This window comes from Sebastes umbrosus, chromosome 23 (assembly GCF_015220745.1).
Source record: "Sebastes umbrosus isolate fSebUmb1 chromosome 23, fSebUmb1.pri, whole genome shotgun sequence".
NCBI classification, from domain to species: domain Eukaryota; kingdom Metazoa; phylum Chordata; class Actinopteri; order Perciformes; family Sebastidae; genus Sebastes; species Sebastes umbrosus.
In genome coordinates, this window is record NC_051291.1 from 20,243,157 (window position 1) to 20,255,250 (window position 12,094).

A 12,094-nucleotide genomic window follows, 5' to 3' on the forward strand; every position below is an offset into this window, starting at 1 on the left:
AACACAGTGGACCAACACCAGCAGATGACATGGCACCCCAAATCATCAACGACTGTGGAAACTTCACACTGGACTTCAAGCAACTTGGATTCTGTGCCTCTCTACTCTTCCTCCAGACTCTGGGATCTTGATTTCAAAATGAAATGCAAAATTTACTTTCATCTGAAAGGAGGACTTTGGACCACTGAGCAATGGTCCAGTTCTTCTTCTCCTTAGCCCAGGTAAGATGCTTCTGACGTTGTCTCTGGTTCAGGAGTGGCTTGATACTAGGAATGCGACAGCTGTCTCCATTTCCTGAAGACCTCTGTGAGTGGTGGCTCTTAATGCACTGACTCCAGCATCAGTCCACTCCTTGTGAAGCTCTCCCAAGTTCTTGAATCTGCTTTGCTTGACAATCTTCTCAAGGCTGCAGTCATCCCTGTTGCTTGTGCACCTTTTCCTACCACACTTTTCCCTTCCAGTCAACTTTCCGTGAACATGCTTCGATACAGCACTCTGCGAACAGCCAGCCCTTTCAGCGATGACCTTTTGTGACTGACCCTCCTTGTGGAGGGTGTCAATGATCGTCTTCTGGACAACTGTCAAGTCAGCAAACTTCCCCATGATTGTGCCTTTAATTATCGAAAATTAAAATGAAAAAATGCTTGAAACATTTGAGTTTATGTGCAATGAGTCTATAATATATGACATTTTCACTTTCTTAAATAACTGACAAAGAATGTTGAACTTTTTCGTGATATTCTAATTTTTTGAGCTGCACCTGTATATATATAAACTGTATATATATTGTAGAAGAAACCTAACCACCAGGAAAAGTTTTTTTTTAAATATGTATTTATGTATGTTGTGGGAGAAACCTGAGCACCAGGAGAAGACCCTTACTGAGATATGATCAATTGAAGTATTTTTAAAAATATATTTGTATAAATATATATATATATTCATATTTATTTATATTTATATTTTATATATATAAATATATATATATACTGTATATATAACCCTTAATGAAAAATGATAGATCAAAGTATTTTAGATCTATAGTTAACATGATCTATAGTTAACGTTATCCAGTTAACATCTCTGATGAGTTTCTGTATTTTGTAGTTAACGTTAGCATTATAAAACAATACTACAGCTAACAGTATCTATAAATTACAACTAACATTATAGATACTGTTAGCTATAGTTAACATGATATATAGTTAACGTTATCCAGTTAACATCTCTGATGAGTTTCTGCTGTAACATAAATTATTTATATATAATCAGATATATAATCAAATTTATATATAATCAGAGGAGCCCAGTGGTGAGCCTCGGCGTTCTCCCAGTTGTTTATATTAATTTATAATCTGGTTCAGTGATTTCATATAATTCATCTGAAAACACTGAGAAGAAACGGTTTAAAGTTCAACATTAATTAAACACAGTGTTGTCCATATAAAGAGGCATTATGTGGACGGTATGTATGAACAGAGTCATGAGTTGACTGAGCCTCAGGCTGTTTAAACCTTAAGGACATAAATATATAAAAATAATAACTGAGATGTATAGAAGGATTCAGCTGTGAAGGTCATGTGGTAGAGAAGACTATTAGGATGGAAATCACCTCCAGAATGTGCATCTGGTGTTTAGAAGAAAAAGTACAAAAGGTTGCTTTTACATGTTTTTATTTAAAAGCCGTTTCACACCAATTTTCATACAGAAAATTCACACAATTCACAATAATAATAAAAATAATGCGTATTTTCTGCATTCCCTCACTGGTGAGAAACGGCTTTTAGTCTGATGTTGTTTTGTGTTTTTATAAAGAGGTTTTAGTGGTAGTTTGTTAGTTGAGTTTACTCACGGTCGTGTTGGTCGAAGGTGTACGCCGCCAGTCTCAGCGTGTTGCTGCAGTGGAAACATTGGAAACAGCTGCGATGGAAGAACAAACTCTCTGCACTCAAACGCTCCATCAGATAAACTCTCTTCTGACAGAAGAAACACACGTCACTGCAGCCTGAGGACTGGAGACAGACGGATAATGATCAGACAGACAGGTAGTGACCAGACAGACAGGTAGTGATCGGACAGACAGGTACTAATCCGACAGAAAGGTACTGATCAGACAGACAGGTACTGATCCGACAAACTAGTGACCAGACAGACAGGTAGTGATCGGACAGACAGGTACTAATCCGACAGACAGGTACTGAGCAGACAGACAGGTACTGATCAGACAGACAGGTACTAATCAGACAGACAGGTACTAATCAGACAGACAGGTAGTGATCAGACAAACTAGTGATCAGACAGACAGGTAGTGAGCAGACAGACAGGAAGTGATCAGACAGACAGGTACTGATCAGACAGGTAGTGATCAGACTATGGAGCGTTTTTCCTCTATCTATTTATGACTGCTTGTACTCAGATATATTGTTGCTTGCACTCAGATATTATGCTTGCACTCAGATATATTGTTGCTTGTACTTGGATATATTGTTGCTTGCACTCAGACATATTGTTGTTTGCACTCAGATATATTGTATTGTTGCTTGTATTCAGATATATTGTTGCTTGCACTCAGATATGTTGTTGCTTGCACTCAGATATGTTGTTGCTTGCACTCAGATCTATTGTATTGTTGCTCACACAGATAAATTGTAGTTTGTACTCAGATATATTGTTGCTTGTACTCAGATATATTGTTGCTTGTATTCATATATATTGTTGCTTGTACTTGTATAAAGTTTCTTGTACTAAGATATATTGTTGCTTGTATTCAGGTATATTGTTGCTTGCACTCAGATATATTGTTGCTTGTACTCATATATTGTTGCTTGTACTCAGATATATTGTTGCTTGTACTCAGATATATTGTTGCTTGTACTCAGATATATTGTTGCTTGTATTCATATATATTGTTGCTTGTACTCAGATATTGTTTCTTGTACTCAAATATATTGTTGCTTTTATTCAGCTATATTGTTGCTTGTATTCAGCTATATTGTTGCTTGTACTCAGATATATTGTTGCTTGCACTCAGATATATTGTTGCTTGCACTCAGATACAGTATATTGTTGCTTGTACTCATATATTGTTTCTTGTACTCAGATATATTGTTGCTTGTACTCAGATATATTGTTGCTTGTACTCATATATTGTTGCTTGTACTCAGATATATTGTTGCTTGCACTCATATATTGTTGCTCACACTCAGATAAATTGTAGTTTGTACTCAGATATATTGTTGCTTTTATTCAGACATATTGTTGCTTGTACTAAGATATATTGTTGCTTGTATTCAGACATATTGTTGCTTGTACTCAGATATATTGTTTCTTGTACTCAGATATATTGTTTCTTGCATCCCATCAGGACTGAACTGATGTGACTCTTAATGAACTGACCTGCAGTCAGTATTAACACATGGACATCCCATGAGGACTGACCTGTTAGAGGTCATCGGGGACGAACTAACAACTGGAGTCAGACTCTGATGTTGGTGGAACATAATGAAGTATAGAATAAAGTTTGGATGAGTCAGCTGCTCTCAGTCTGCAGGCTGATCTGGAGTCAGATCAATAGAATCTATTCATGTGCTTCACAGTGGAGACTGTTTGTTATTGATCTGCACATTGATCACATGATCCAGTGTGCCCTGCAGAACTTCAGGAATTAGACCGAGCCGGGGGACAAAACAACCCACTGACTCTCTATTTCAGTCTGAGTTTAGAGGTCACAGTTCACATTAATGCTCACGCTTCACATGTTAAAGCTACATAGCTATCTTTCTCTTTCTCTCTCTCTCTCTCTCTCTCTCTCTCTCTCTCTATATATATATATTTATATATATATAGTTCACATTAATGCTCACGCTTCACATGTTACAGCTACATATCTCTCTCTCTCTCTCTATATATATATATACTGTATATATATACAGTTCAACAGTTCTGCGCCACAAACTTAGCAGCACAGCTACCCAGAATGCACTGCAGCGCTGTAGTTCTACACCACAAACACAACGGCACAGCTACCCAGAATGCACTGCAGCGCTGTACCTGCTCCTGAGACTTGACCTTCTCTCTGAATCGAAAACTCATCTGTTCCTGTTGAAGAGTTCGTTTCTTCTGATGGACGGAGGCATTTCCACGGAGACAGACAGAGGTGTTTCCACGGAGACAGACAGGACGACAGTTACTCAGTATTCAAATACTACTAGTACTACTTTACAGCTACTGTAGTACTACATTACTATTACTATTATTATAACTATTTTCCTCTGATGCACGGAGGCGTTTCCACGGAGACAGGCGGTTTCCACTGGTCTATACTGGTCCCTACTGGTTTCTACTGGTCTCTACTGGTTTCTACTGGTCTCTACTGGTTTCTACTGGTCTCTACTGGTCTCTACTGACTACCAGTCCTTACCGGTCTCCATGACGACGTCTGACCTGGAGCTTCAGATTGAGAGGGGGCGGGGAGGCTGGACAACAGCTCTCCCTGCTGGTCCAGAGACACAGTTACACTCTGATTATTAATTAATTAATTAATTAATTATTATTGATACTATAACTTTAAAGGTTTCATCATAATAATAATTAACTTCATGTTAATATTAATATTGTATTTTTTATATTATGAGCTTCTGATTTACATGTTTTCATTAGTACCTGATAACGTAGTGTAATAATATAATTACGTCCTGTATGATGTTAATATTCTCTGTAAATTCATTAACAACTTTGTATTTCAATCTAAAACACCTGAACCACAGATGTTTATTAATGTGCAATCTGCTCTTTTAATAAATTAATAAATAAATCAGTGATCACCTGCAGAGTTCAGACTCTGGAAGTGAAATATTATTGATCATAAAACACAAGCCTCTCTGGATGATGTCACTCTGATCTCACCTGTCGACATAAAGCCGCCACCGCTGCAGAAGAAGGAGAACTCCGGCAGGAAGAAGAGCTTTCGTCCAGCTTCGCCTGCAGCTGATTGGCTATCAGACGCACTCTGGAGCGACTGGACCCGCCCACAAAGGCCTTGTCATCCAGCTGGCTGACATCATCACCGTTCAGGTCACATGACTGGAAACAGGAAACATGGAGAGAATATAAATATTCATCATGTTCATTTTTCTGTCTCAGTAAAACTCAACTAATGTTTTCTTCATCTCACATCTTTATTTTTCTTAGTTTACAAGTTTCTTTTATTTTCTTTCATTATTTAAGTCTTTTCTTTAACAAATCCTGTTTGTTTAATATAAATAGTCATCATGTTGTTCATTTTTCTGTCTCATTAAAACTAAAAATAATGTTTTCTTCATCTCAGACTGTATTTTTCTTAGTTTACAAGTTTATTTTCTTAGTTTACAAGTCTTTTTCTCTTTTCTTTAACAAATCCTGTTTAAGAGTTTTTCCTCCATTTAACTTTCATGTTGTTTTCTTTGTTTAAAAGTATTTTCTTTTGCCATGAGAATAACATTCAGTAGAAACGTTAACATGACTGTTAAAGATTTCTGAGGAGCTGAAACTAAACTGACCTCCTGCTGCTCTCGACTGGTCTTCCTCCTTTTCCCCGGAGCGTCTTTCTGCTCCTGTAGAGACAAAGAGTCTTCAGCTCAAAGACATCAGTATAATAATAATATAATAGTAATAATAATAATAATAAAGACTGCTGTACTTTAGAGACCTTCGGGTTTCTCTTCCTGGACGGACTTAGTCCCAGTCGGCTGAGCAGTGACGCCGGCGTGATGAGAGCTGATCTCAGGTCAGTGCTCTGACTCAGACAACCTGAAACAGGAAGTCACACTTTAATACTATTTTCTCTTTTGTTTCAACTCTCACCAGCTGGTAGAACTGACTCAGGTATCAGTAATATAATAATAATAATAATAATAACAATAATATTTTATATTAAAGAGACTCACCGGCAGGGGGCGGAGTGTCCCGGAGCAGCTGGTAGAACTGACTCAGGTACATCACCATAGAGAGAGAGTCGGGTTCAGACCACAGCTCATCCACCGTCATCAGAGGAGAAATCCCAAAGTGACGCTCTGCAACGTCGAAGCCCTGACGAGTGTTGACCTCCACAGAGGACACGTCCAGAGAGTCAAAGTCTCTGAGGACACACAGGAAGACCTTAGACCACATAATATAATAATAATACTAATCATACTGATTATTGTTACATGAGATCCGGTCATATCGGTGATAAAATAATAATATTGATAATAATAATAGTAATAATATAATAATAATATTGATTATTGATTAATGAGATCAGGTCATATCATATGGAGGACGGAACCCGACAAATTAAAAAATAAATGTATTGCGCCTGGGTTAGCTCAGTTGGTAGAGCGGGCGTCCATGTATCAAGGCTTGGTCCTGACCGCGGCGGCCCTTTCCGCATCCACTCTCTCTCTCTCCCCCCTTTCCAAGACTCTATCCACTGTCCTCTCAATAAAAATGGAAAATGTCCCCAAAAAAATAACTTTAAAAAAAAAAATAAATGTATAAATGTCTCGATAAATAAATAAATGTCATTAAATTAAGCAAAATTAATATCAAAAATAAATGTAGTCATTAATTAATTGATAAAATGTGACATAACTCCATTTAGTTTTGCATATATTTGTATTTATTTACTTATATTTCCATTTTTTTAAATTTATATTTTATATATTTATATTTTATATATTTTTTTATTTATTTTACATTTATTTTTAAATGTATGTATGTATGTATTTATTTATTTATTCATGTGTTCAAGCATTTATTTATTTGTTTTTATTTAAAACAGATATATCAATTTATTTCACATTGTATCAATTAATTAATGACTACATTTATAATTAATATTATTTTTGCTACTTTAATGGAATATTTATTTATTTATTGAGTCATTTATTTTTTATTTTGGCAGGTTTGATATAATAATAATATTGATAATATTGATTATTGTTACATGAGATCCGGTCGGTATCTGTGAATCAGGGCACACAGAGCCAGGCCACTCTTCCAGGAAGTAGTCAGGTCGCTAACGGCAACGCCCCGGTAACCATGAGTCTGCTCCTGACACCATGCCAGCAGCTTATTGGACTGAGAGAAGGAGCCTATCAGAGAAAAGGAGACATGCAGCCAATCACGTCGCAGCTCAATCACAGTGTCATAATCAATCTCATTGATAATAAATAATAAAGCAATAACTGACTCTGTCTGAGGAAGCCGGGAGATGGCAGGCGGATGATGTCAGCACAGTCTGGGTTTAGCCCCGCCTCCTCACCTGTGTCCACCAGGTGTCTCACCTGTAACACAACAGACTATTATTATAACATATATATATATATATATTATTTATATCTAATCATTATATATAGAGGTGTGTGCGTACCTGAGCAGGTGTGATGTTACAGGTGTGATTGATGTTCAGGTATCTGGTCGTCGGGTCGACTGTAAACAGACTGATGTTCTTCTGAAGGTTCTCTGGAGTCGTCTGAGGAAGGAGACGGTACAGACTCTCTCTGAGAGACACACAGAGAGACAGGTCAGATAGCATATACGCTGTAATAGTATATACTGTATATTATGATACAATTAACCTAACCTGCATGTCTTTGATAACTGGCGGCGAAGATGGCGGCGTGCACTGGTTCATCGTCTCAAGGCTCTCTAACTTGGTCAAGCCACCATCCCACCCTGCCTAATCTCTGCCACCATCATCCCGGTTCCCAAAAACAACAGCCATAAACTGTCTAAATGACTACGGGTCGATCGCACTCACATCAGTAGTCATGGAGTGTTTGGAGAGGCTGGTTTCACAACACATCAAGGCCAGCCTCCCTCCCTCCGTTGACCCACACCAGTTTGCCTACAGAACAAACCGGTCCACGGAAGATGCCATTTCCACAGCCCTCCACACTGCGCTGAGCCACCTCGAACACACAGGCAGCTATGTGAGAATGCTCTTTATAGACTACAGCTCAGCATTTAACACCATCATCCCGAACATACTGGTCAGGAAACTGCTGGACCTACACCTCCCCTCAACCTCAAAGGAATGAATGCATATTGTAGCTGTCTGTTTGTTTTTATTATTTTTAACTGCACCGATCAGGAGAAGCCCTCCAAATTCCGTTGTACCATGTACAATGACAATAAAGCTTTCTATTTCTATTTCTAAATTATTTGGACGAATAAAACGAAGAACCTGGAGTAAACCCACATTAACCTGCATGTCTTTGGACTGTGGGAGGAAACCGGAGAACCCGGAGTAAACCCACACTAACCTGCATGTCTTTGGACTGTGGGAGGAAACCTGAGAACCCGGAGTAAACCCACGCTAACCTGCATGTCATTGGACTGTGGGAGGAAACCGGAGAACCCGGAGTAAACACACGCTAACCTGCATGTCTTTGGACTGTGGGAGGAAACCGGAGAACCCGGAGTAAACCCACACTAACACGAGGAGAACATGCAAACTCCACACAGAAGGCCCCAAGCCGGGTTTGAGCCTCCAAACAAGGAACCCTATTGCTGTGAGCTGACAGTGCTAACCACTGTGTCGCCCATATTATTATGAAAAAAAAAAAATATATATACAGTATATGTACCTGTCTGCCAGGACGTCCAGTGGAGCGTCTCCTTGAGACCATCTCTGGATCATCCAGGCTGAATCAAGAGCTGCCAGAAACCCTCGAGCTATTCCTGTTCCCATCGGCCAGAAGGGCTGAGGAAAGACAGGAGGACAGAGAGACAGGAGGACAGAGAGACAGAGAGACAGACAGACAGACAGGAGGACAGAGAGACAGGAGGACAGAGAGACAGAGAGACAGGAGGACAGAGAGACAGGGAAGACAGTTATCAGCTGTGTGTCTGATTAATCAGGTTAAATGTCCTCATGAAACCTGTCTCACCTCCAGCAGACTGTCTCCCACCAGCGTGACCAGCAGCTGGTGTCCGTGGCGTTGGCGAACCATGGCAGCGTTCTCTGACGCGTACATGCAGGTGAAGTCGAACATGGCGACGTCCGGCTGACCGTAGTGATTCATGGCGAAGTCCAGAGACGGCAGCTGATGATTGGTGGAGAAGTCGGCGGCCTCGCGGGCGTACACCTGCAATGCATTGTGGTCCACGTTCGCCCGAGACAGAAGCAGCTCGGTGTCCGCAAAGTCCTGACGGAAGAAGACGTTTTTATTGGCTCAATGTACGGAGTCGTTACCTGTTTCATGACTCTTTTCTATTTTGTATCCAGGTGTGTTTTACCTGTTAAATGACTCTTTTCTCTTTAATGACTCTTTATTCTTTAATGACTCTTTTCTGTTGTGTATCCAGGTGTGATTTACCTGTTTAATGACTTTTTTTTCCAACAGACTCTGTTTCTTTGCCGTCATCACAAAGTAGTGAGTGTCATCTTTATAGTAAACGATGTTCTCCAGATCGATACCTGAAACATTCACAAATCAGAACATGATGTTCAGTCTCATAATGACTTTTATTAAATGTCTCGTCATCAGCACAGTAATGGAACCGGATTAAACCAGATGAAACCAGATTGAACCAGATGAAACCAGATGGAACTAGAAGTGCACTTGGAGAGCGCAGACCTCTGCCAAGGCAGGTTTCATGTCCGTCGCGGACTTTTGGAGTTATCCTCCAAACGGACAAACCAACAAACCAACGCTGGTGAAAACATAACCTCATTCCTAAGCCTTCGGCCTTGGCGGAAGTAACCAGATGGAACCAAATGAATCCAGATGGAACCAGATGGAACCAGATTAAAGCAGATGGAACCCGATTAAACCAAATGAAACCAGATGAAACCAGAGGAAACCAGATGAAACCAGATTAAACCAAATGAAACCAGATGAAACCAGATGAAACCAAATGAAACCAGATGAAACCAGATGTGGTTCCTGTTTCGTACCAGTTTCCTGTCGTAGTTCCTGGAAGAACCTCTGGTTGAAAATGAAGGCGACTCCGCTGATCTCCTCCACTTTGGCCTCAGCGGATGTGTTTCTGTTTTTAAAGTTGGCGGTGATGGCGATGGCGAGCTTCCCTCTGAACTCTTTCCGCCTGAAACCTGTCGACACAAACGGTCAGAGGACGAGCAGGAGGAAGAACAATAATACAATAAATAGTGATGCATAAATCACAGGGTTTATTCTCTGTACGGTGGATGCTGTAGGACAGATCAGACTCAGCTGCATTTTGAGCTTAAAGCATGTTAGCATGCCAACGTTAACATTTACTATGTTACATTTAGCATAATGCTAATGCTATCTCTCTAACGTTAACATTTACTATGTAAGATTTAGCAAGAAGCTAATGCTAACTTGCCAACGTTAACATTTACTATGTAACATTTAGCATGATGCTAATGCTAACTTGTAATCAGTTTACCTGGTAGAGTGTTCCTGCGTCCGTCTGCTCCGATGATGACATCAAATTCCAGCTGATTGACAGGATGAGACTTTGGACTCACCTCCATCCTCCAGCCCACCTCTGCACAGGTAGACAGGTAGACAGGGAGAGAGACAGGGAGACAGGTAGACAGACAGGTAGACAGGGAGACAGACAGGTGAAGGTCAAACCTTTCAACATTTCATGAAGGTTATTAAAATAACTGTGGTTCTCACTGCGTCGGTTCTGATCTTCTGGGGGTTCCACGAGGTTCTTGAACTCCACGTTGACATGGACTTCGACCCCCAGCAGTAAGGCGATCTTTAGTAGGATCAGCTGCAGCTGACGGATACCTGCAGACAGGAAACAGGCTGTGCTGACTGGAGAATCCGGCTGTCCTGATTGGATAGGACGAACAGATCACGGACTCACTGATGTGGTCGATGGAGCTGGCGCAGAACTTCCCGTAGAACTTCTTGGCGCCGAGGCCCCGCAGGTCGTGGATGGTGAAAGGCCACAGGTGGAGAACGTTGTTCCTGGAGAAAGAGTCCCTCTTCTCCAGCAGCACCACCCGAGCTCCCATGAAGCTCAGCTCTACCGCAGTCCTCAGACCGCAAGGCCCCGCCCCGATGATCACACACTGACCAATCAGAGAGAGAGAGAAGATACAGCTGACTAATCAGAGAGAGAGAAGATACAGCCGACCAATCAGAGAGAGAGAGAAGATACAGCTGACTAATCAGAGAGGGAGAGAAGATACAGCTGACCAATCAGAGAGAGAGAGAAGATACAGCTGACTATTCAGAGAGAGAGAAGATACAGCCGACCAATCAGAGACACAAGACACAGCTGACCAATCAGAGAGAGAGAGAAGACACAGCTGACCAATCAGAGAGAAACAAGACACAGCTGACCAATCAGAGAGAGAGAGAGGATAAAGCCGACCAATCAGAGAGAGAAGACTCACTGACCAAACAGAGAGAGACAAGACACAACTGACCAATCAGAGAGAGACAAGACACCGCTGATCAATCAGTGAGAGAGAAGATACAGCCGACCAATTAGAGCGAGACAAGACTAACTGACCAATCAGAGAGAGAAGACACACCGACCAATCAGAGAGACAAAACTCATTGACCAATCAGAGAGAGAGGACATAGCTAACCAATCAGAGAGAGAGAGAAGATACAGCTGACCAATCAGAGAGAGAAGACACAGCTGACCAATCAGAGAGAGAGAGAAGATACAGTCGACCAATCAGAGAGAGAAAAGACACAGCTGACCAATCAGAGAGAGAGAGAAGATAGAGTCGACCAATCAGAGAGAGAAAAGACACAGCTGACCAGACAGAGAGAGAAGATAGAGTCGACCGATCAGAGAGAGAAAAGACACAGCTGACCAATCAGAGAGAGAGACAAGACACCGCTGACCAATCAGAAAGAGAGGACACAGCTGACCAATCATAGAGAGAGAAGACACACTGACCAATCAGAGAGAGAAGATACAGTTGACCAATCAGAGAGAGACAAGACACACTGACCAATCAGAGAGAGACAAAACTCATTGACCAATCAGAGAGAGAAGATACAGCCGACCAATCAGAGAGAGAGAGAGAGGACACACTGACCAATCAGAAAGAGAGAGAAGACACACTGACCAATCAGAGAGAGAGAAGACACAGCTGACCAATCAGAGA

At 40.9% G+C, this 12,094-nt stretch overlaps 1 protein-coding gene across 10 annotated transcripts in view; it reads right to left on the reverse strand.

The window, feature by feature from the left end:
* The window catches only part of mical3b (microtubule associated monooxygenase, calponin and LIM domain containing 3b), a 28,661-nt gene that overhangs the window by 11,268 nt on the left and 5,299 nt on the right, over positions 1-12,094 (reverse strand). For 6 of the 10 annotated variants that reach the window (XM_037759868.1, XM_037759869.1, XM_037759873.1 and 3 more), the window contains exons 3-18: positions 10,831-11,038; positions 10,635-10,751; positions 10,399-10,500; positions 9,923-10,078; positions 9,342-9,442; positions 8,913-9,170; positions 8,610-8,725; positions 7,391-7,520; positions 7,211-7,304; positions 6,965-7,112; positions 5,925-6,115; positions 5,678-5,787; positions 5,538-5,591; positions 4,906-5,082; positions 4,421-4,495; positions 1,853-2,012 (exon numbers count right to left, since the gene is read on the reverse strand). In XM_037759868.1, the coding sequence (XP_037615796.1) occupies positions 1,853-2,012; positions 4,421-4,495; positions 4,906-5,082; positions 5,538-5,591; positions 5,678-5,787; positions 5,925-6,115; positions 6,965-7,112; positions 7,211-7,304; positions 7,391-7,520; positions 8,610-8,725; positions 8,913-9,170; positions 9,342-9,442; positions 9,923-10,078; positions 10,399-10,500; positions 10,635-10,751; positions 10,831-11,038 (2,197 nt within the window). Of the gene's footprint in view, positions 1-1,852; positions 2,013-4,050; positions 4,120-4,420; positions 4,496-4,905; positions 5,083-5,537; positions 5,592-5,677; positions 5,788-5,924; positions 6,116-6,964; positions 7,113-7,210; positions 7,305-7,390; positions 7,521-8,609; positions 8,726-8,912; positions 9,171-9,341; positions 9,443-9,922; positions 10,079-10,398; positions 10,501-10,634; positions 10,752-10,830; positions 11,039-12,094 lie in introns of all 10 variants that reach the window. The other 4 variants (XM_037759871.1, XM_037759870.1, XM_037759872.1 and 1 more) reach the window with 4 other exon arrangements.